The 24,333-nt window shown below is 44.7% G+C and overlaps 1 protein-coding gene across 1 annotated transcript in view; it reads right to left on the minus strand.

The window, feature by feature from the left end:
- ABR (ABR activator of RhoGEF and GTPase) overlaps window positions 1-21,720 on the minus strand; it is a 283,141-nt gene extending 261,421 nt beyond the window's left edge. The window contains exon 1 of the mRNA XM_051992220.1: window positions 20,107-21,720. Within this exon, the coding sequence (XP_051848180.1) occupies window positions 20,107-21,208 (1,102 nt within the window). The 5' untranslated portion in view covers window positions 21,209-21,720. The remainder of the gene's footprint in view (window positions 1-20,106) is intronic.
- Between the last annotated feature and the right edge of the window lie 2,613 nt (window positions 21,721-24,333).

Raw genomic sequence — 24,333 nt, forward strand, 5'->3', positions numbered from 1 at the left:
TGAGGACGTTTACCCCCTCCCCCAGAGCTATGAAGTTTCTTTATTTAAAGGCCCACAAAACAAAGTTTTTGTTTTTACTCTAGTCCGGCCCTCCAACAGTCTGAGGGACAGTGAACTGGCCCCCTATTTAAAATGTTTGAGGACCCCTGCATCTAAAATTTTGGTTAATTCTTAAAGAACACAAGGGTTCACTTGAAGCCAGGATGCCATTTTCCTCCCTTAAAGCAGTAGCCTTCATTTCAGGAAAGTGGCTTTCTGACCTTGAGCTGGGACCATGCATGTGGTTCCCTTTGGCTATTCCTGATTCCGCTCTGTGGAACAAAACTACTAGGAAAGATCATTGAATCAAAAATGGAAGGTCCCTTTTCTTGCTGTTATCCAGTCATATCCAACTCTTGGTGACCCCATTTGGGGTTTTCTTGGCAAAGATCCTGGAGTGGTTGGCCATTTCCTTCTCCAGCTGATTTTACAGACAAGAAAACTGAAGCAAACAGGGTAAAGCGACCTGACAAGGGTCACCCGGCTAGTAAGCATCTAAAGTCAGATTTTAATTCAGATTGTCCTGACTTCAGGCTTTGGGACTTTAACAACTGTGCTACTCAACTGCCCTAGAAGCCATGTAGACCAACTGCCTCATTTTACAGAGAAGGAAACCGAGGTCCAGAGAAAAACAGCTTGCTCAAGGTCACTCACAGAGTAAGTAAAAGAGCCAGAATGGGAACCCAGGTCCTCTAATCCCACACCTAGTCCTCTTCCCACCCACCACTTAACAATACTGCCCCAACCTTATATCCTCTGTGCTATAAATGAGACTGAGGTGGAAGTTAAATCTCAAAACTAGCCAAATCAATTATAAGGAGCGGTTTCATGTCGTTTGTCAAATTCTCCAGGATTCCAGGGCTCCCAGGACCAGGAAGATCTGTGACCCCAAGGAAGCAAGAGGTCTTGAATGCAAAAGTATCCACATCTGGAAAGAGTTCAGAATCTAAAGTTATGTCATAAATGAAAAAAAGCCTAAAAATGTGCTCATTTGGGGTCCCTTAATTCCAGGACTCAAAGAGCTAAAAAATGTGAGAGAAAAAAAAACAAACAAGCAACTCAAAAAGCCAGTTTGGAGAGTGAATGAGAAGGAAACCTGATTTTTAATCCTAGGCTCAGTTAACAAAGCAGATCCCTCTGATCGTATGACACATTTAAACTCAAGCCCATTAAAGCCTGGAGGCTGAGAAGACCCAGGCTCTGATCCTTGAGAGCTCTCTAGCCCAAAGCAGAGTTTGCTAAGGTTATAGGGGCTGCAGATGGAAAAGCTGGGATTTACATCCGGGGCTTTTGACACCATGCCAGTTCTTTCCACCATACCACGCTGCCTCCCCAAGAGGCTCAGTTAGGAGGCCAAAGGGCCTCCGCATGGCAGCCTTCCCTGACCACCCACTCCGGATCAACGCCAACCCAATATCTCTACGTTTTGTTTTGGACTCGCCAGCCTGCAAAGGTTAGGCAGAGTCCTGCCTCTGACCAACAACATCGGGCATTCGGCCCGAGACACCAAGATCCAGACCGTGGTGTGTGCCCTTCTGAGACAATGGAGAAGGGAGAGTGAGGGGGCCAGGGAGAGCAGCCCAGAGAGAGGCCCAATCTGCATAATGAACTCCAAGGGGAGCAGCCCATCAAAGATGGCATTGTGCACTTCTCCCTGGAACCCCGGCCACGTGTGTGCACTCAATGGCAGGCCTTGTGCTGGGTCAGAACTCCGAGGCTCATTAGAGAGCTGACGCTCAGGAAAGCTTTGGCTGCTGTCAGCAGGAGCCAGTTTTGAATTTCTTGAGATGCTTTTTGTTTTGTTTTGTTTAAGATAAAGCAGCAGCAGCAGCACAATTATACAGGCAGACTCGTGGAAGGCAGGCTGAATGCAAAGGAGGCCTTTTTTTTGCTTTCACTGCAGCTCAGGGATGCCTCAGGCTCACCTTACCACCCCCCAAAGCTGGGAGTTACTTGTGTAACTGGATGCTCTGCTGCACATCCTTGTGGATTATTCAAAGCAGCCGCCCTGCACAGTACTCAGATTTCTGTGGGGTTTAGGGGCGTGAATGGCAAAGAGCCATGGCTCCAACCTTTTACCCTGGCAACTTATTCCAGCCGTAGGCATGTTCCTCTAGTACTACTCAGTGGCTCCCAGCCTCCTCCACCCTCAACTTTCACAAGCTGGGAGCAGAGCAGGAAGAATTCGGGAGGGAGTTAGAAAAACAATCCATCATCAAGTCTGTTTTATGCACCTACTGTGATGGGGGAATCCTGCCAGGTACTGGAGAATCCACCCCATCTCTGCTCTTATGGATCTTACATTGTAATCATGCAAGGTTTGGTGGAAGAATAGGGAAAATAGCCAAGCTTAATGCTCATGTGGTTATTTTCTACTGATCGAAAGGGACCCCCAAAATCACCAAGTATAAACTGCACCACTCAAGAATATTCTTTATAACATATGCCCCCAGTTGGTGGGCAACCAGTTGCCACTGAAACCATCATCTCCAAGCAGCCCATTGAACTCTCAGGCACCTTTAATCTTAGGAAGTTCTTCCTGACCTCAATCCTAGATGTGCCTTTGAGGCACCCACCAATCTGCTCCTGGTCTCTCTAGGGCCAAACAAAACAAGCCTAATCCTTTCTCCTTGCAACAGACTTTCAAGTACTAAAGGGAAGTTAAAGTGTCTGCCCCGAATCTTCTCCAAGCTAAACAACCCTAATTCCAAGGCTGTCCTGTGTCCTAATTACCTTTGGACACTACAGCTTGTCAACATCCTTTCTAAACTATAGTACCCAAGACAATCCAAATGATCCGGATGTGGCAGATCGCCACATTATCACCCTCCTCATTCCTGTGTTCTGATTGACCCATTACTTCCACATCATCTTGTCAACTCATCTTTTAGGGAAAAAAATAGTCTTATAGTCCAAGAAAACTACCCTTCTCCTTATTTAACTACCGTAAATCCATTCTGCATTTTCGAAGTTGATTTTTTTTTTAACCAAAATGTAGAACTTCACATTTCTTCCTATAAATTGCATCCCATGGGACCCATTCATCATCCTTGCTTTGACAAGATTTTTCTGGATCCTGGTTCCAACATCCAGCACAATAGGTATTTGTCCCAGCTTTTTGTCACCTGTAAGTTGGGTTAAACAGGCCTTCATCCAAATAATCAAAACATCAAAAATACTCCAGATCTGAGGAGAGAGCTTTTGGGCCCTCCAAATTACATCCTATCCAGGAAAACAGGCTCTCCCCAGAACAGCTATCATGCCATCTGATCCCCTGCTGTTCCATTTCTCCCTACCAGGCATAGCAACTTCAGATACAGACCTCAGAGGACCAAGCTCCATCACGGTGGGACCCCAGATTAAATCACTCTGCCCCGAAGCTGTGTTAACTACCTAACCTCTCTGCAGCTGATCCCATCTTTCCATCCCATTTAGCTACCCACCGAGAAACCAAGAGCCATTGAGTACATACATCTTATTATCCAGACCATATTTCAGTGTTGGTACCATCTCCCATACTTCCCCTCCCCCTGCCTCTGAAACATATATCCTTTCCAACTCTTGCTCTGAGAACAGAAATCAAATTAATGTTACTATTGCTATTGGAATCAATCAAGAAGTATTACTTAATACATGCCAGGTAGGATGCAAGGTGCTAGGGGTACAAAAGGGCACAAAAATGAACCCCTCCTTGCCCTCAAGAAGCTTACATTCAAGCAATGGAGACAATACATTTGAATACTTTATGAATACTTTATATGAATACTTTAAAACATTTAAAATACAAAGTAACTTGCAGGGGGAGACAATAGCAACTTGGGGGAATCGGGAAAGGCTTCGTAGAGCAAGTGATGTTTACAATGAATTCTGAAAAGAACAGGGAATTTGAAGAGGCAGAGGGGAGAAGGGAGGGCATTTCTGGCAGGGCAAAAGCATAGAAATAGAATTGAGTGTCATGCATGAGGAAAAGCAAGACAGCCAGTTTGGCAAGACCAGAGAGGCCCTTAAGGGATTAGTGTATATGATAAGGCTAGAAAAGTAGGTTGGGGCTAAGTTAGAAAAGCTTATTAAAGTTTATATTTGATCCCAGAGGCAGCAGGGAGACATTGGCGTTTATTGAGTAGGGAGTGACATAATCAGGCTGGTGCTTTAGGAAAATCACTTTAGTGTGGAAGATGGATTGGAACCTGGAGACACTTAAGACAGGAAGAACAATTAATGGCTGTTGTGAAGTCCAGGAGAGTCTGAACTAAAGTGGAGACTGTGAGTAAAGAGAGAGAGACATATGGAAGAAACAGGGAGAGAAAAATAAGAGGAGGCGACATGTGGGATGAGAGGTTCTGGACCTGGCTGACTGGAAGGATAATGATGATCAGAAAGAGAAAGTTTCTGAAGGCAGGGGAAGCAGCCAAGGACATCTAATGTGAAATGTTTAATATACACTTGGGACTGCAATTCAGGAGAGTGACTGGGGCCAAAATAGACAACGGAAAGCAAAGGAGCTGAGGAAGTTCTTAAGAGAGAGAAAAGAGGCCCCAGGGCAGAGTTTCAAAGAATATCCACAGTCATGGAGCATAATATAGATAATGAATCTGCAGAGGAGAGCAAGGAGGAGTCAGACAATAAAGGGAGAAACCCAAGAGATATCACAAAAACTCAGACACCATAAGGCTCTACTCACTATCACTATGACAATCCAGACCAAAACATTTGTCCCTTAAGCCCAGTCTTGTATTTGGGTTGGATCTTCCTATTAAACTGTAAGCTCTTTGAGGGCAGGTACAGTCTTATTTCTGTACCTGTAAGCCCATTGACTAGAGAGCTCCTTTCACATACTAGTTGCTTAATAAACACTTTATTTATCCAGTCATTCATTGGAGACCTTGCTCCGTGTTCAAATCAATATGGGGGCAACCACTCTTGGAGGTGATTCCAAATCATTCCCTTGTTCTCTCCCCCACTCCCCATCATGCTGGCATGGTTCTCCTAAGTATTTGACTAAAATCTAAATATACAGCATGGGCTAAAGTCTTGCTTCCCACCACTGACAAAAAGTAAGGGAGGTGAGTTTGGTGACGCTTGTTCTTCATGAAGTTATTAAGGTTCTTAGTAATTGCTAAATGCTTACTAAACCTTCAATAATGGAGTTTTCCCAGGAATCAGAAGTCAGGCTCATTAGCTCCCAAGTTTCCAGGCTCCAGCCAATTCCTTTTTACTTATCAGTCTTGCTCTATAACAGTACTTCTTCATTCTCCAAGGGCTTTCTTATCATTAGCTCTTCCTATACCTTTGTATATATTTGAGCAGCCTTCAAAGAGGGATGGCCACAGGCCAGGAATAAACCTGGAAGAACATCCTGATCCTTTGTGGGCAGCTCTTGGGAGCCAATTGACTGGCCAGGGCTAACATTCCCTTCCCCTTCAGAGGTACTCTCTTTACTTTCCTGGTTGGGCTGTTTTGACATAAGCCCACCTAACCAAAGCTTAGGGACTTTGAAGAGTGAATATTTGCTGAACTCTTCTGAGCAAAAAGGTCTGGAGCTGCCAAAAGTATCACCCGTGAAGGAGGGAAAATTTTTACCAACCATAAACCCCCAAGCCACCAGCTCTATCTAGCACAGCACTACAGCAGTCTAACCAACTTGCTGGCTATTTCCAGAAGTCTTTTAAGCTGGTTTTTTGAAATATGGAATAGATTCCCCCTCCAAAGACTGGTATACAAGTTATACTAGTATATGCCCGTATTAGTTAAATTCTCAGGTCAGCCTAAATAAATTTATTTAATAAAGCTGTTTTTTTTTTTAAAGAGGACTATATTTAAGGGTTTTCATAAGTGATACCTGGCAAAGAGAATGTATGGCACAACTTCCATGGAGAGCTCCCATCATTATTTATTGTATAGTAATATAATACTTCAGCCACATTATAGTAGTGTTTTGTGGGTTGGACTGGGAACCCAACTACCAAATATATTTCTCCCACCACATATACACATTCTCTTCTCTCTCCTTTCTCTGTCTCTCTCTCTCTTTCTCTTACTCACCCAAACACATATATACATTCTCACATCTATACACACACTTTATCTCTGTCTCTCTTAACACACACATATATATCGTCTCTCTTACAACCTCTCCCCCCTCACACACACACATTCTCACATCTACACACACACACACACACACACATACACACATGCACTCTTTGTTTCTCTTTAACACACATATACATTTTCTATCTCTTTTACACACACACACACACACACACACACACACACACACACACATACACACACACACACCCCTTCTCAAGAACCAGCAAAGTAACCAATAGAGAGAAGAACAGAGAGAAAGGATGAGAGCGCCTCTAAGACAAACCACCTACTCCTCACTTTTGCCTAGGTGCAGGCAGGAGGATGGGGAAGACAGCTGGTCTAGTCCAAGAGCCTTCAATGTTTAGAATGAGCCAACAGAACTTTTAGTTCATAGAAGAGAAGAAGCATTCTTCTACCCACTCAATCAGCCCTCGGTTTACAAATGAAAAACAAGGCCCTGAATAGTATAACTTGCCCAACATCTCAGCTGAAGTTCCATCTCTACCAATAACATATACATCAACCTTAGGTCCAAGATTTAAATCTGTAAGGGACCTTAGAGATAAGATCTATGTGTTTCATTTTATAGATGAGGATATTAGGATTTCAAAAGGTTAAATGACTTTCCCTAAATCACAGAGGTTGTGAGAATCAGTTGGGAAATTGAAACCTTCTCTACTCTCTTAGTTGAGATCTTTCTAGCCTGGCCCAGGTGTCCTTCTGGTTCTGCCCCGTGGAACCAAGTGACTGAGCCAGGACTCCCTAGTCTTTCTAAATGCAAATACAATCCTCTCCCCAATTAAGTTTTGATATGTTGTTAATTATTTTTTGTGCTTTTTAATGCTGGAAACTATTCTAAACCATTTCTGAAAATCAATGCAACGATTAAGAACAAAAACCAAAACCATATTTGTTTTGCAGCTGCTAGCTGTGCCCTAGGCTTGAGACAGTTCCCTTGCTTGCTTCCCTCAGGCAGGCTGAAGCTAACAACCAGCTGCACGATGAGAACCCAAAGCTCCAGCCCCAGGGCTGCCAGGATGCAGATTTCCTGCATGGTAACCTCAGAGATAGAGGTGCAGGACAATGACACAGCACAGTGCAGCAGCATCATACAGGACGTATCAGTGGAAAATAATAAGAGAGACTATTTTGGTTTTAAATGAATTTACACAGTTTATAAAAATGGGTAAGAAGAACCAGATGGGGACCAAGGATGTTTTGCTCTAAGTCCAGCAAATGTACATAAACAGGAGACTGTTTTCCAAAACAGTGTAAGCAATCACGGTACCTCAATAATCCGTGATTAGGGCTTACCACACCAGTGTGGAGAGGGAATCATGGGTGTTGAGAGCGTGGTTCTGGCTATTAAGTCATCTGCACAAAGTTCTTCTGAGCAGTGTGAATCAAAAACATAATTTACATTTTATCCCATACCCTAAAAATTGACAAAGATGCCCCCAAACCAGGAACAGTAAGTATTGGAGGCCTTTGGGAAGATAGGCACGTTAATTCACTGTCAGTTTAACTTTAAATGGATCTAACCATAGTCCAAATCGATTTGAATTTAGGACTCATGATGAAACATCCATTTCCAGAAAAAGAACTAATGAAGTTCTGCTGCATGATAATAAATATCTACACACTGTGTCAGTGTGAGTATATACCACACAAATGTGCTTGTAAACAATTTAAAGAGGGTAAATATGTCCAAAGTAGTAGCATAGATGTGTACCATGTAAGAGTATAAATGATAAGGTGACTCAGAGGAAAGGGAAATCTTCTGAAAGGACACATCTCACTATCACAAGATGAGTAATTAGTGGGGAATAAGGTCCGATGGATGTAGCGGAGCTCAAGTGTGAGGGCCTTGAAGGCCATGCTGAGAAATTTAGTCTGTCTGATAGGAATTAAGTTAGGCTATAATATGGATAAAAAAAGTCATAGTCTCATTGAAATGCAACTGGGTTGCATGGCTGGGTGAAGAACAGTAGCAACATCTTTTAGAAAGGGAAAATCAGGAGCACGGGGGCAGGTAGGTGACACAGTGGATAGAGCACCAGCCCTGAAGTTAGGAGGACCTGAGTTCAAATGTGATCTCAGAAACTTAATACTTTCTAGCTGTGTGACCTTGGGCAAGTCACTTAACCCCAATTGTCCCCCCCCCACACACACACAAAAGAAATAAAGAAAGAAAAGAAAAGAAAAACAAAAAATCAGGAGTCCTAACTTCCTATGAAGTCAGTAAGAACTGTTGTTTAAATGTTTGATTTAAGGAAATGTAGTAATTATTATTAATTTAATTTAACTTAAAATTTAAATGTTTAAATTATGTTTAAAGAGCTTAAAAAGGCTAAGGTCTTCCTCTGTATCCAAGGCCATCTCCAGTTGTCCTGATCTATATCTGGCCACTGGACCCAGATGGCTCTGGAGGAGAGAATGAGACTGGTGACTTTGCACTTCCTGCCTCACTTAAATCCAATTCACTTCCATGTCATGGCTCACCTCCCTGACATCATGATCAAACTACAACAACAATTAAGAGACTACATTGTACCAGAAACTGTACTTAGATTCTATGGTATGAAGAGACCTAGATGTCTTGTAGTTTAAGGAGGACCCTCTTGGGGATAAAAAGGACCAAAGTAGTCTCTCCCTTTCATCTTAAAATTATCAGGCATATATACAACTCCTTATATGTTTAATTAATCAAAAAGACTTTATTAAGCACCTACAATATGCCCCACAATGAAACACAGACCGCATCATGTGGTAGATGGGTATGGTTTAGGAACTAATTTAAGAATTGTCTCTAAAAGGCCAGGAGAGACTTACATGAACTGATGCTAAGTGAAATAAACAGAACCCGAAGATCATTACATGTGGCAATAGCAAGATTTTATGATGATCAATTCTGATGGATGGAGCTTTTTTCAACAATGAGATGATTGAGGCCAATTCCAATGATCTTGTGATAGAAAGAACCATTTACACCCAAAGAGAGGACTGTGTGAACTGAGTGTGGACCACAACATAGTATTTTTGCCCTTTTTTGTTGTTGCTTGCTTGCATTTTGTTTTCTTTCTCATTTTTTCCCTTTTTGATCTGATTTTACTTTTGCAACATGATATTTGTGGAAACACATATAGAAGAATTGCACATGTTTAACACATTGGATCACTTCTGTCTGGGGGAAGGGGTGGAAGGAAGAAAGGGGAAAAAAAAAGGTTTTGAAAGAGTGAATGTTGAAAATTATCTATGTATATATTTGAAAATAAAAAGCTTTAATTAAAAAAGAAAGCCCATCTTCTCAACTCTTAAAAAAAAGAATTGTCTCTAATTTATATCACAGGATTTGAATTTGTAAGATGAAAGATTTTAGCCACCATCTAATCTAATCCATCCTCAAAAGGAATCCCTACTCAGAACCAGTAAGTGGTCATCCATGGTCATCAGGCTTGGAAGCCTGAAGACCTCCAAGGTGGGGAACCAATACCTCTTGAGACACTTTATTTCATTTTGGGAAATTTGACTCTTTGCAACTTTCACTCATAGCACCTGTTTCTATCCTTGGGGACTAAAGAGAACCAATCTAGTCAGTCTTCTAAATGAAAAATTTTCCAAATATTCTCAGTCAATTATCACATAGATAGGCACCAAAATGGACAGACCAGGAACCCTTCTGTTCAAATTTCAACTCAAACCACTCACTAGCTGGTCACTAAACCTCCCAACCTCAGCTTCCTCATCGGTGAAATGAGTCAATAAAAAACCCTACCTCTCACTTGGCTCTTTTCAACAATGAGATGATTCAAGGTAATTCCCATAGACTTGTGTTGGAAAGAGTCATCCACATCCAGAGAGAAACTGAGAGTGAATGTGGATCAAAGCAGAGAATTTTTAGCTTTTTTTTTTTTTTGGTAGTGGTGGTGTTTGTTTGCTTGGGTTTTTTTCCCCTCTTTTTTCCCTCCTCCCTTTTGATTTCATTTTTCTTGTGCAACGTGTATATGTATATGGCAATATGTACAGAATTGCACATGTTTAACCTATAGTGTATTGATTGCTATCTAGGGGAAGGAGAGAAGGGAGAGAAAAAAAATGTGGAACATAGGGTTTTACAGATGTGAATGTTGAAAATGATCTTTGCATGTATTTGGAAAAATAAAAAGTTATTATTAAATTTTTTTAAAGAGAAAAATAAATAAATCCTGCTTTCCAATGTTGTTGTGAGGATATAATGAAAGGGTATTTGTAAAGTATTTTGCAAAGTGGAAAACTCTAGGTAAATGCTAGCCATTATTATGAGCACGTCCCCTCTAATTCTTCTTCTCTCTAGGCTAAACAATTCTGTTTATTTTATCGGACCCTTCTGAAACATAGAGTGCAAGCCCTTCAACCTAAACAAATCATGTAGCCTTACAATGCTTCAGACAACTCTTTAAGACAGTGTGGTAAGTTGCAGGGAAGCCATTGACAGGAATTAGCAAAGGAAGCTTTCTCATCTCCAACAAAGAAATCACAAGTCTGAGGGCTACCTTTCTCCCCCATTATGTGCCAGGCATTGTATTGGGTGTTGTACCCAACACAAAAAGATCCCCCTCCCCTTCCCATCCAGAGAATGAAAGATTCTTTATGGCAAGGGCTCGGTATTACTGTTCTGTTCTATTACTCAACATATGCTGTCCTGCCTCAGTGTCCCCAGTGGCTAACACAGTTCCAGCACTTAATGAATGCCCATTATATTGCTTTTTCCTTTGGAGAGATCATTTATCCAATCTCCATAACTCTTTCTTGCAAATAGCCATCCACCTGCTAGATGAGTAATAATAATCACAAGGCCTTAATTTTGTAATTATCTATTGCGTATTCAAGGGATGGAGAGATTTGAAATCAATCAATCAACAAGGATTTATCAAATACTTCCTCTGTGCCAGACACAGTACAAAGCCCCTAAGGAGAAAGGCTAAAAGACAGACTTTAGGGAGAAAAGAACTAAGCTTCTGCTTAGTTCATTCATGCTGGGCAGGGAAGGGGCAGCAGGGCTGGTGGGGAGAAAGGGACAAAGTACCCACATTTGTCTGATTCAAATTACCAGACCAATTACAACCACTCTGGGTCTCAATTTCCCATCTGTAACGTAAGGAGATATGCCAAATGATCTCTTAGGTCTATTCCAGCTCAACATTTGTGACTATGATCATTCTACAGTTTTATCCTGTGGGAATGAAAAAAATAACAATCAGATGAAAAACCAAATCTCCTGGACTGGAAGTTCAAGTTCTTTAGAATCACCCATTGAATTTATGAAGAACTTTCCCAGGGGAAAAGAGAGGGGAGGTAAGAGGCACAATCTTGCTCACTAAAAGGAAAGGGAAAGGGGAACCCAATAAATTAGAAATGAAGTCATCTGAGTACGTGGAAGGACCTTCCTTCCTTCTTTTCTTCTTTCCTCCCTCTTTCCTTCCCTCCCTTCCTGAGAGAGGACAAGAAGCCCCCCCATGAGGAAAACTAGCTCTTACTTATTGGATACTGCCATCTCTTAAGTTATTAGAAGATTTGGGTCTCTGGAAAAGAGCCCAGAATTCTGAAGGTACCTCCACCTAACCCAGAAGTCTACACCTCCTCCTTCATTCATTTTAGCATGATAACTCTCCCCAGAATGAATGAATTTTTAAAAGTATTTATTAAGCACTTACTGTATTCCAGGCAATGCGCTGAATACTGTCTTGATGGAGCTTAAATTCTAATAGAGGAAGACAATAAAGAAAGGAACACTAGAGCTGCAGAGGGAAAAAGCAGAAAAGGGTAGACAAGGGATGGCCAGGAAGGTGATCTATAATCTAAACAAGATCTGAGATCTCCAGCCAGATGGGGCCTTAGAGGTCATCTGGTCCAAAATCCTCATTTCACAATGAAGGACGCCGAGACCCAAGGAGATGGTGACCTGTCTGTGGCACTTCCTTTCTTGCTTACCTCCAAGGAAATATTGTTTGGTACACACAAAGTGTCACTCTCACCTGTGACAGTGAAATCCGGCCTATGACTAAGAGATGGTTTTAACAGACTCTTCCCCTCATTATAAGTAGTACCCAGATCTCCCTCTTGAAAAGTAACTAAAATGAGATGATTTAATCAAACACCGAGATCCAAGAGGTTGCTTGGGCTTTTATTTTTGGTTTTAATTTTTTTAAATTAATGTCTTTTGTTTTTATCTCACATTCATTTCTGTTTGTTATCCTCTAGCCAGCAAACTATCTGCTGTACCAAAGACAGAGGTGGGGAAAGGAGTTCAGCAAAACTAACCAGGACATGAAATGTGTCTGACAATATATACAACATTCTACTCTGAGAGTCTCCCATTTCTTCAATTCAATGGTTGGAGACATTTTCTCAGCTCTTCTCCAAGTCTTAGGGCTTTTAATTGTCTACCAGAAGATATAATTTGTGTTTTGATTCCCTGAGAAACCTCCTTCCCAACCTTCTAAAGCAGGATGCTTTAAAAAAAAAAAAAAAAAAAAGGCAGGAAATACAGAAATGCTAACTCATGTAAGCTGGTTTTCTTGGGGCCAGGGGAAACAGAATAAGGGCAGGTTGGAAATCTGCTGGGGATTCATGATGTCTACTAAGAGAACACCTCAGTAAAAGGGGCCCCTTATGAGAAGGGTCACATGCTATCTGGAGGCCGAGCCATATTTACTATGACTCTGAAATAAAAGAAAACTCAAATTGTGCAACAAAGCTCTGCATTACAGACTTGACCTTTGTTCAAGTATTTAGGGCCATAAACAGTGGGTGGAGGTTAGAGTGATGGGGAAGGAAGGAGGGTGTGATGGTAGAATGTCAAGGCTTCAAGATAATTAAATTACCACATCCTTCCCCACCCCCTTCACTACCACTTTTAGTAAAATCCTGCAAGGATATACTTCCTTGCTGAAGAATGAGCAGAAGGTACCAATTCCAAGCAGCCTCAGGAAACCCTCAAGAGGGTTCAAATCGTGCCTCCAACTTGCAATCTGCCATTGGACAAACAACTTAATTCTCTGGGACTTCAGTTTCTTCCTCTGTAAAATGAAGGGGTTAATCGAAATGATTTTTGGATTAATCCTAAGAGTCATCTGGATGGGAACAAGAATTTCCTACCCATCATTTGATAATGAAAGGCCCTCAATGTGTCAAGCAAGTGATACAATGAATAAAGTGCCTAGTCTGAAATCAGGAAGATGTATCTTCCTGAATTCAAATGTGCCCTCAGACATTTAATAAGCTAAGTGATCCTGGGCAAGGCATTTAACCCTGATTGCCTCAGTTTCCTCATCTGCAAAATGAGCGGGAGAAGCTAAAACTACTCCAGTACCTTTGCCAAGAAAATCTTAAATGGCATCATGAAGAGTCATAGACACAACTAAAAAACAACTGAATAGGAAATCGTGTTTTCTAGATGTGGGGTTTACCAAGACAAAAGAGGAAATACTTCCTGCCCTCAAGAGGTTTACATTCTACCAAGGTATAGGGGGTGGGGGAAGGTGAAGGAAAAGACTGGAGCAAAAGGAGTAGGGGGGGTACCTTTTATTCCCCACTCCACCCCCACATTCTTTTTGAAAATTTTTTCTTAATATGAATTTAATCACCAACAAACATTCTGATATATAAAGAACAAAAAAACTGCATGAAACTGTGCATTTGTTATATCTGACTGATTTTCAAGTATGTATTAAATTTAATAAGGTAGCAACAAAATCGCCATAATTGTGTTCCTCTCTGAACTTTTTGCTCACTTCTGCTTTAATCCGTTTTATGATTTTTTGCCTTTCTACTTGAGTGCTTCTTATCAAACTCTTCATATGTTCTGTTCCAAACCTTCTCTTCTCTCCTCAAGCCTCTGATGCCAGCCCCTTCCTCTTTCCTTTTAATAGCTGTTGTCACCTCCTACTTGCTGATTAAGGTCAAAGCCTTGTTCTCCAAGCCCCCTCTTCTCCCAACTTCAAAACTGCTCTATAACATTCTACATTCTTTCCTCCTTTGTGCCAATCTGAGAAAAAGGGAGCCTTCCTTCCAGTGATAAGCCTTCTATTATGCTTTCGATCCTGTCCTCTACATTTTAGTCGAGGAACTTGAACCAATAATCAATGGATCACCTCCTATTTTCCCTTCCTGTCCATCATCCTTATATGCACGTTCATGCTCTCTCCCCTTCCTCCTCCTCCTCTTCTTCTTGTTCTCTTCCCTCTCTCTCCCTCCCCCATTTGTCTGTCTATGTCTGTCTGTCTCTGTCTCTGCCTGCCTGCCTATTTGCCTGTCTTCCTCTATCTCTCTGTCTCTGTCTGTAATCACCTGTCTCTCTGTCTCCCTCTGTCTCTGTCTGTCTCCCTCTGTCTCTCTGTCTGTCTCCCTCTGTCTCTCTGTCTGTCTCCCTCTGTCTCTGTCTGTCTCCCTCTGTCTCTCAGTCTGTCTCCCTCTGTCTCTCAGTCTGTCTCCCTCTGTCTCTGTCTGTAATCACCTGTCTCTCTGTCTCCCTCTGTCTCTCAGTCTGTCTCCCTCTGTCTCTCTGTCTGTCTCCCTCTGTCTCTCTGTCTCCCTCTGTCTCTGTCTGTCTCCCTCTGTCTCTGTCTGTCTCCCTCTGTCTCTCTGTCTGTCTCCCTCTGTCTCTGTCTGTCTCCCTCTGTCTCTGTCTGTCTCCCTCTGTCTCTGTCTGTCTCCCTCTGTCTCTCAGTCTGTCTCCCTCTGTCTCTCAGTCTGTCTCCCTCTGTCTCTCAGTCTGTCTCCCTCTGTCTCTCTGTCTGTCTCCCTCTGTCTCTGTCTGTCTCCCTCTGTCTCTCTGTCTATCACCACCTGTCTCTGTCTATCATCACCTGTCTCTGTCTCTGCCCGCCTGCCTGTTTGCCTGTCTCCCTCTGTCTCTGCCTGTCTCCCTCTCTTTATGTGTGTGTGTGTGTGTGTGTGTGTGTGTGTGTGTGCTTCTCCCCCACCCCGTTTCTCTCTTTCTGCTTCTCTCTCTTGCTGCCTGCCTCTCTCTGTCTTTCTCCATCTCTGCCCATCTCTGCCTGTCCATCCCTCTGTGTCACTCTCTTTCTCCATCCATCATTGTGTCTCTAGCTCTCTGTCCATCCCTCCCCTCTCCTCTCCCCTCTCTCTCCCTCTCCTTCTCCCTCTCCCTTTCCCCTCACTCTCCCCCCTCTCCCTCTTTCTCTTTCCATCTATCCAAGTCACTTATTTTCATAAGTCTGGCAATTTTACTACCTTACTCAAAAATCTTCAGTGGCTCTCTCTTGCCTCTGGGATAAAATACAGCCTCTTCAACTGGGCCTTTAAAGCCTCCTAGAATCTAGACAGCACCTTTCCAGACTTACTTCACACATACTATGGTCAATTAATCAATCAAAAGGAATTTATTAGCATGACAGCTCTGTCCTGCTAATTGAGGATACAAAGACAAAAGCAATAAATTTACTCTTTAATAGAGGATTCACATCCACATTAAAAAGACATATAGGAGAGGCAGCTAGGTGGCACAGTGGATAGAGCACCAGCCTTGAAGTCAGGAGGACAGGAGTTCAAATCTAACCTCAGACACTTAACACTTCCTAGCTATGTGACCTTGGGCACTTAATCTCAATTGCCTCAGGGGGAAAAAAAGACATATAGGAGTTGATGGAAAAAGGCATGAGTAGCTGGGAGAGGAGCAAGTGTAAGGTGGCTTCCCAGCAAACAGCTCTACTCTCTATGTCAAAGAAGCTGACCCCATGGCTGGAAATCTGCCCTTCTCACTTCTGATTCTTATCATCATTAGCTTCTCTCCTGATTCATATCAGGTACCAACCAGCTTTTCCTAAACTTCCAACTTACCCTTTCCCTCTTAAAATGACATGTACACATACCTCTACTGGCGTGTAAGCTACATGAGGGAAGGTATTATCTCAGGTTTCTCTCTCTCTCTCTCTCTTTCTCTCTCTCTCCTCTCCCCCTCCCCCCCAGCACTTGTCCATAGTATTTTATATTTCAAAAGGTTGGGAGATATAAAGAAAATGAATCATGTAGAGCACATGGTCTCTGACATACAATTTATTTTTTTTTTGGAGCTATTATTTATTTTTATGGCTCTAGATGGGATCACAAAGTCTGGACCCAGTTGTTGTCGGGTTTTTTTTAATCTGAGACCCCCAAATCTCAGATTTGACTCTGAACAAATCACTTAACCCTGTTTGCCCAGGTTCACAGAGCTTAATCAATAGTCAATGAATAGGGGCAAATAGGACACATAGTGGTAAGAAAATGACATGAGCCAGGACATGTCCAGGAGCTACATTATTCAAAGAATATCAAAGAGATGAGTGGAGATGGAAGTATCAGGACTAGGTGGGTCAAAAAGCACTTGTAAAATGCGTACTCTGCGCCAGGCACTGTGAGAAACAATGGGGATATGAAGGTTAAAAACAATACCTGACCTCAAGCAGCTTCCATTCTAAGAGGACATACAATAAGGAAATAATTACGGACTTGGAAGATATAGACAGAATAGATGGAAGGTAACCTCAGAGAAGGTCAAGGGTCTGGGAAAGACCTGCAGTAGATAAATTTGGGCCGAATCTTAAAGAACACTAGGTAAACTAAGAAGGATGGAGAGGTGGGAGAGCACTGGAGGCTCCAAAGGACAGGCAGTGAAGGAGTAGGGTGAGAGATGGGACAGCCTGAGTGAGAAGTAGCACAGGGGACCATTAAGAGCATGAAAGGGAGTACAGTGTGAGAAACCTGGAAGGTAGGAAGCAAGCAGTTTATAGGGCATTTTCTTTTTCTCCCCTCCCACTCCGAAGCCAAAGTTACACAGCTACAAAGTGTTACGTGTCTGAGGCTGTATTTGAACTCAGGTCTTCCTGACTTCAGGGCTAGTGCTCTATCTCTGCACCATCTAGCTGTCCTTTATGGGGTATTTTCAATACTAAAAGAATACTTTATATTTTGCTTCTACAGAGAAGAAGGAACTGCTAACATTTACTGGAGATATTAAGGGGAAATGGCGGGATAGGATCCTACACTTTAGGAAAATGTTTTGGTAGCTGAGTGGAAAATGGATTGGAATATGGAAATAACAAGACAGCTAGTGGATAAAGCACTGGATTTGGAGTCAGGAGGACCTCTTAAAAAAGAGAGAGAGCAATATTGCAATAGCCTCCTATTGGCAAAAGCAACTTCTAGTCTTTGGCCTCTCTTCAGTTTACCTTTGGCAGGCTAATTACATGTCTAGAATAGGGAGAGACGAGTGAGAGAGAACAATGAAAAGATTTCTGTAATAGTCCAAGTAAGAGGTAGGAAGAACCTTTGCCAGTGCAGTGATTGGCTGTGTGAGCAGAGAGATTGGGAATAGATGGGAGATGTCATGAAGATATAAATGAAAAGACTGGACAACAGATTAGATTCATGGTATGAAATTTCGGACTCAAGAATGTCACTATGGTTTCAGACCTGAGAGACTGGGAGGATGGTGGTGCCCTGGACAGTACAAGGGAAGTTGAGAAAAAGAGAGAATTTGGAAGGAGAGGTAGAGTTTGGTTCTGGACTTGTGAATATCTCCAGTTTGAGATGTTCAAAAGGAAAATGGATGACTGTAGTTCAGAAGAGAGAGTGTGTTGGATACAGAGACCTGGGAATCATTAGATGATATCGAGATGATAACTGAATTCATGGATGCTAATGAGATTGACAAATGAGACAGTATAGAGCAAAAAGGGAAGAGGGTCCAGGCTAGTACCTTGGGGAACACCCATGGTGATTAGTCATCATGACATGAAGAACCAGCAAAGGAGAATAAGCAGGGGAAGAACTTGGACGGTGCAATGTTATGAAAACCTAAAGAGAAAAATCCTAGAGAAGAAGATGCTCAATAAGGGCAAATGCTACTGAGAAGTACAAAAGTATGAGGATTGAAAAAAGGTCTTTAGATTTGGCCACTAAAGGGGAAAAGGAGACACTGAGTGTTTTTAAAAAAAAAAAAAAAAGAGGCACAGGCTTCATTGGAAATAATATTAAGCTTGGAGATTCCTAGCTCTGATACTTGCTAGACCTGTACCTCTGGGACAGACTCTCCCCCAGGAGCCAGGGTCTCCTCTTCTGTAGAATGGGCTCCCACATACCTTGCATCACTCAGATTGGTATGAGGAAAGTACTTAGCACCCTTTGAGGGTTCTAGAAGTATGGACCATAATTCCCTAGGAAATTCCTGAAGCAGATGAGTTTAGAGCAAGCTCTTACTCTGGACTGACAGCATACAGTTTGCTAGAAAATAAGTGAAGTCTGGAGACCCCTTGGTATCTGACAATAACCTGTCATTCATCCTTTAAGCTAAAGTGGCATATAAAATTGTTCCCAGCCTGAGCCAAAGAAATGTTACCTATGGGAAATGCAGCCCATTCTCTGCTAATGAATAAGCGTAATTGATCAAAACATATGAATTGATGGGCTCCCTAAAAGTGCTTTTAGCAAAGTAGACAGTTTTTCATTCAAATACAGATTCACCCAGATAAAATCTAATAATGGAGATTCTGGAACCATCCCAGCATGGGTAATGTTCTTTCCCCTCAGTATGCGGGAAGGGAAGCAGGCTCCAGGAGCCCATGCCCCCAGTCACAACGTGATCCAATTCCACACCAAATCATCCTTTTTCTATGGATAACTGATGGGATACAATGGAAAGAAGAATGGATTTGGAGATACAGCCTGGTGATGAATCTCAGCTCTGCCTTTTATTACCTATGTCACAGTCAAACAATCCACAAATATTGGCAGGAAAGTCTATAAATCACGTAACTGCTCACCTTCCTACCTCCTTCCTTCCAATAACTCATTCATTCATGTACTTATCCATTCAACTAATATAACTTAGGGTTTCTTAAGCTTTTTCCCCTTCTGAGAAATTTTTATGTGACCCCTGGGCATATAGGAATATAAAATAGGTGTACAAATCAAACATTTACTGAAAATAAAGGATAATTTTGTGACCCCCGCGTTCAGTTTCAAGACCCCACACGGGGTCACAAAGCACAGTTTAACAAGCAGGGACTTAAGACAAGTGACTAGCATCCTGTTTGTCATAGGAGTTGCAAAGAGATACAAGGCCGAGTCCTTGAGGTTACAGTATTTGGAGGAAGATGAGATGTATTCTCGGTGAACTAGCTAGCAAAGCATGAGCGATCTAAGAAAGGGACAGTGTGCTGTGATAGAGCAAAGAGAGGTCACTTCCAGATGGTGAAATCTAGGAGAGCTTCCTGGAGAAGATAGCTTATGAGCTTGAAGGATAAACAGGATTTCCCAAGGCAGAAAGAGGAAGGAGGAAAAATAACCCAAAGGGAGGGAGGCCAAAGAAACCGGCTATCAGCAAACCAGATTGGACAGCGCATAGGGAATCTAGAAGAGTATAATGATGTAAGTCTGGAAAGCCCTGGTGACGTCGGATAGTGAAAGGCCTTGAATGACTGACTACTCAGTGGAATTAGATCTTGTTATCTAAACAATGGCAAGCCTGAGATGGGTCTGAGGGATAGATGCTGATAGATAGATAAATACTGATGAATGGCATAACGAGGCCGATTAATCTGCCAAAAGATGTCTAGAGAGAGTAAAGAGTGATCGATTCCCAGACTGCTGCAATTGCCCAATTGAGAGGTACCGAGGGCTTTGAAGGGCGGCAGCAGCACTCAGAAAGAAGCTCCCCGCTAGACAACCAAACAGAGCCGTGAGGAACCCCAGAGAGCTGGGGGAGCGAGCCCCAGCAGCGCACTTAAGCCAAATCTGTTACAGGTCTCCCGTAGTTCCACAAACTCACCCCGGCCACAAACATCTGAGCTCTTTCAAGCCCACCCCAAGAGGTTAAACGTCCCGGCCTGAGGTAGATGACAGCTAAAAGACAGAGGTGAGCAGTGTCCAGAGGCAGTCTTCCCAGGAGAGGGTGGAAGGAAGGGGGGACCGGTGGACGAGCAACGAGCCTACCTGCGGAGGAGACATCCTCGTGGTCTGAGCTGTTGTAGCTGCAGTCGCTGCCCCTCTCGGGGGAGCTATGGCCCGGCGAGTCTCGCCCTGGCACCCCCAAGAACCTTTTGCGCCTCCAGGGTGGGAGATGCTCCCGGGCCCTGCGGGAGTGGGGGTCCTCCGGAGGCAGAGGTGAGCACCGCCCGTCCTTGCCCTCCGCCTCCAGCTGGTCCAGGTCCCGGCTTCGCCGGTGCCGTTTGCCTCCTATCAGGTGCAGCCAGCGATGGGGGCTCCCTGCCCGGAGGGGCTTCTCGGACGCGTCCTCGCGGGGCAGGAAGCGGCAGGGTGCTAGCAGCAGGTGCCCCAGGACGAATTTCTCGTTCAGATCCACCACCTCGAAGTCGTGGTCGCTGCTGTCCCCGCCCTCGTCGGCGGCGCCCAGGGCCTCGGGCTCCCCAGGGGACAGTTCCTCGCCTTCCTCTGGGCTGGCGCCGGGGGCCGGGGTGACCAAGACCGGGGACTGCTCCACGGGCTCCTCAGGCTGCCGGGCGTCCCCGGGGGAGCGCTCTGGCTCGGGTTCGGACTGAGGCTCCTCCCGGGGCCTCAGGAGCAGCTGCGGCTGCTGCAGCTGCTGGTGGATGGCGGCAGTCAAGCTCCGCACGGCGCCCCCCTCCCCGGGCGCCCCCAGCCACGCAGGAAACTCCAGGTTGACATAGTGGGGAGACCTGGTCGGGGGGGCTGCGGCGGGGCCGCCCGGGCCGCTGTCCGCCGTGGTGGGCCCCGCATGGGGCTCGGGCTGAGGCTGCTCCGGCAGCTCCGTGGCCGGCGCCTCCTTCTCCCTTTCCTCCTCCGCGGGGCCGGAGCCGGAGCCGCCGTGCTCCCCGCCGCCGCAGCCCCCCCAGCGGTCGCAGTCGTAGCCCCGCTTCTCCCGGGCCAGGGCGGTCTGCAGGTAGATGACTTTGAACTTCTCCTCGGCCAGCACCTGTTGCAGCCGCTTCATGTTGAGCTTGCAGCGCTCCAGCTCCAGCTCCATGGCCGGCACCGAGTCCAGCTGCATGGCGGGCACCGGCTCCCCGGGGAACTCGGCCCTCCAGTGGCGCTCGAAGTCCGCCGGCTCCCACATACTGGCCCGGGAGCGGGGGGCGCGCGGCTGCCGAAGCCCGTGCCCGAGCCCTCGCCTGGGCCTGGGCCGCGGCTGCGGGACCACCCGGAGGCCCCGACTTCCCAGGCGACGAGCCTGCGACTGCCTCTGCCTCCGCTCCGCACTTCAACCCCGAGGAGAAAAAGAGAAGAAAAAGTTTTTCCCCTTCCGCTCCCGCCTGGCTTGGGTTTGTTTTTTTTTTTTTTTTTTTCCTCTTCGTTTCAGGTCCCTGACGTAAGCGGCCCGGCCCCTCCGGTGAGGCAGAGGCGGAGGCTGGGGGGCCCTGGGACCCGCCCCTCGGGGCTAGGCTAGCCGAGGCCGGGCGCCCAGCCCGCAGCCTGAAGCCCCCTCCCGGACTGACCTGCGCAGCGGCTGCAGCTGCGGCGATTGTAGGGCCCGAGGACGCCGTGGGGGGCTGGGCGCTGGAGGCGGGGCAGGGTCCGGCTGTGGGGGAGGGGGGCGGGGGCGCCTAGCGCAGCGCGCCGTGGGAAAGGTTCTATTGCGCTTCCCGAGTGGGCACTCGGTCCGACCAAAGGCCGCGGGGGGTGGGGATGGGTGAGACCTGAGGAGATGGGCGGGGGCCGCCGCACTCTATGGTAATCTTAGAGGACGCGTGCACGGTGGGGGTGGGGTGCGTGGGAGGGGAGCTGGCCCAGCTCTTAAGGGGAGGTGAAGCGAGACCGAGCCAGTGGGGTACCACTCGCACCCACTGCGTGGCTAAAGGTTCAAGGACGCGGCGACTGCGCTGGAGACCAGGATCGGGAGGATGGAGGAGAGGGGGCGGGGCTGAATGATTTGGGGGCTCCCTGTCTGGGAGGACTTAGCGGGTAGAAGGGTCGACCCTTTAGTTATAGAAGACAAGGTCTTATTTATGGAGAAGAGGATCAGGGTTCGGGGCCAACGGGTTTTTGAAAATTGGGCAGGAATGGGAGTCAATAAGCCTTTGCCCCTTCCCTCTCCTCCCCTTCCTCTCTTCCAGCTGGTCTAGACTACCTTGAGGCTCTGGCGAGCATCCTCCAGAAGAGCTGGGCTCTAGGCTGCCTTAAGATGCTCCATGGTGAGGGAAGGGGCTCTCGAGGCCCTGTGCTCCTTCCCCTATTGTGTTCCCTTTCAGACAGGGGGACGACTGGAGAGAACTGGGTTCCAGTGTGCTCCGGGGGGTGGGTGGGTGGAAGCAAAAAGGCAGCAGAAGCCCAAAAGAACAGAAAGGCCTCTGGTAACCTGAGACCTGCACAGATGGAGAAAGGAGACCCAAAACACTGGGGTTTCCGCGGCTCATTTTAGTCAATCAAGTATTCATTGAACATCTTCTATGATCTGGACCCCTGGGGAATACATGGGAGACAGGGTTGCTGCCAGATTTGGGGTGGGGGAGGGGGTGGACTATCAGTTTCAGATCTTTGTCTGACTTCACTCAGCTCTTGCTGCCCTTTGGCTTAAAAAGACTCCGGTCTTCCCCACTAAATGGAACGAGCTTGAAGAGGAAGCTGGACTAAGTTCTTAGAGACTGCACAGGGGCTTCCATGCCAGCATCAATCTAAAGGCTGTTTTTAACATACCCATAAAGATTCTGGTTAGGTAGACTGGCCTGCTGGTGTCTTTAACCCTTCTATCAAACCAAGGCTGAGCACCCTTCCAAGGAGTCAGGTCTTTCCTACTTTTTGATGTTTGCTTAATGTTTAGGCATGTCAGATCCCTTGAATGGTTTCAGTAGGACTTCCTTGGGAAAGGGAAAAATTACTTTATCTACTTGGTATCTCATAAATAGATCTACCCTGCCCAAATTCATCTTTGATGACTCCCTAAATTCCAGTTCTACACCCCATCAGGGCACTTGGACTAATCTCCAGGTATGAATGACAGGTCTTGAAACTTGAGGCAGTCATGATTCCATGAAGGTTTCTCAACTCTGAGATTCCTCTTCTTTTCCAGAGCCCACCTGTATCTTTTCAGTCGTTTTGCTTTTTCCTTCTGGTTTTCTTTGGCTTGTCACAAATCCTGACCATTTTCTGGAGTTGGGAATGTTATATCTTTCAATAATCTGCTAAGGGAAATGGACATACTTTTCCAGGTTTGAATTATTTCCCAATCAGTCAGCCTGTTACTCACCCTTTTTCTCTACCACGAAGTGTACATTGGAGTAGTCCACTGAAATACCAAAATTGTGTTGCAATGATTTCTTGTTAATGAGGAAATGACCCCAGCTTCAGAATCACAGAATTTCATAGTTGAAAGAGAGCTCAGAAGTCATCTAGCTTAATCAGTACCTGAACTAAAGTCTCCTCTATGATGTAACTGATAAAGCTAAAAAGTCCTACAGGGAAGAGGAACTCACTACTAGCTAGCATTTAATTAGCACTCTTAAGATTTACAAAGTGTTTTATAAATATAGTCTCAAAAAAAGGAAAAAGACTGATATGTACAAAGATATTTATGGCTGTCGTGGTGGTTAAAAAAATTGGAAATTAAAGGGGTGTCCATCATTTGGGGAATGCCTGAAAATACTGTGGTATATGATTTTGATGGAATATTATTGTGATATAAGAAATGAGGAAGAGGATGACTTCATAAAGTTGTGAAGACTTAAATGAACTGATGCAAAGTGAAGTAAGCAGAACCGAGAGAAGACTGTCACATAACTACTCTGTGCCTCAGTTTGTTCATTCATTTCAGCCATATCTGATTCTTCATGACCCCACCTGGAGTTTTCTTGGTAAAGATACTGGTTTACCATTTCCTTTTACAGCTCATTTTTATAGATAGGGAAACTGAGACAAACAAGCCTTCCCCAGAGTCAGACAGCTTATAAGTGTCTGGATTTAAATTTGGGAAAATGAGTCTTTCTGACTCCAAGACTGGCAATCTTTCCATTGCACCACCCAGCTGCCCGTGTATCTCAATTTATTCACCTATAAAATAAAGGAGTTGAAATAGTTCCAGAGTACATGTTCCTCACCGCCTTCAAGGGAGATAGTGGACTTAAAATTATAATGAGTCATAGATATATGACTCATTTTGCCATGTCCAATGTGGGAATCCATTTCTTTAGGCTAAATTTGTTATGAGAATTGTCTATTTCTCTATTTATTATTGTTCAAGTAGAAGGA

The sequence above is a fragment of the Antechinus flavipes genome, chromosome 4 (genome assembly GCF_016432865.1).
Source record: "Antechinus flavipes isolate AdamAnt ecotype Samford, QLD, Australia chromosome 4, AdamAnt_v2, whole genome shotgun sequence".
Taxonomy (NCBI): domain Eukaryota; kingdom Metazoa; phylum Chordata; class Mammalia; order Dasyuromorphia; family Dasyuridae; genus Antechinus; species Antechinus flavipes.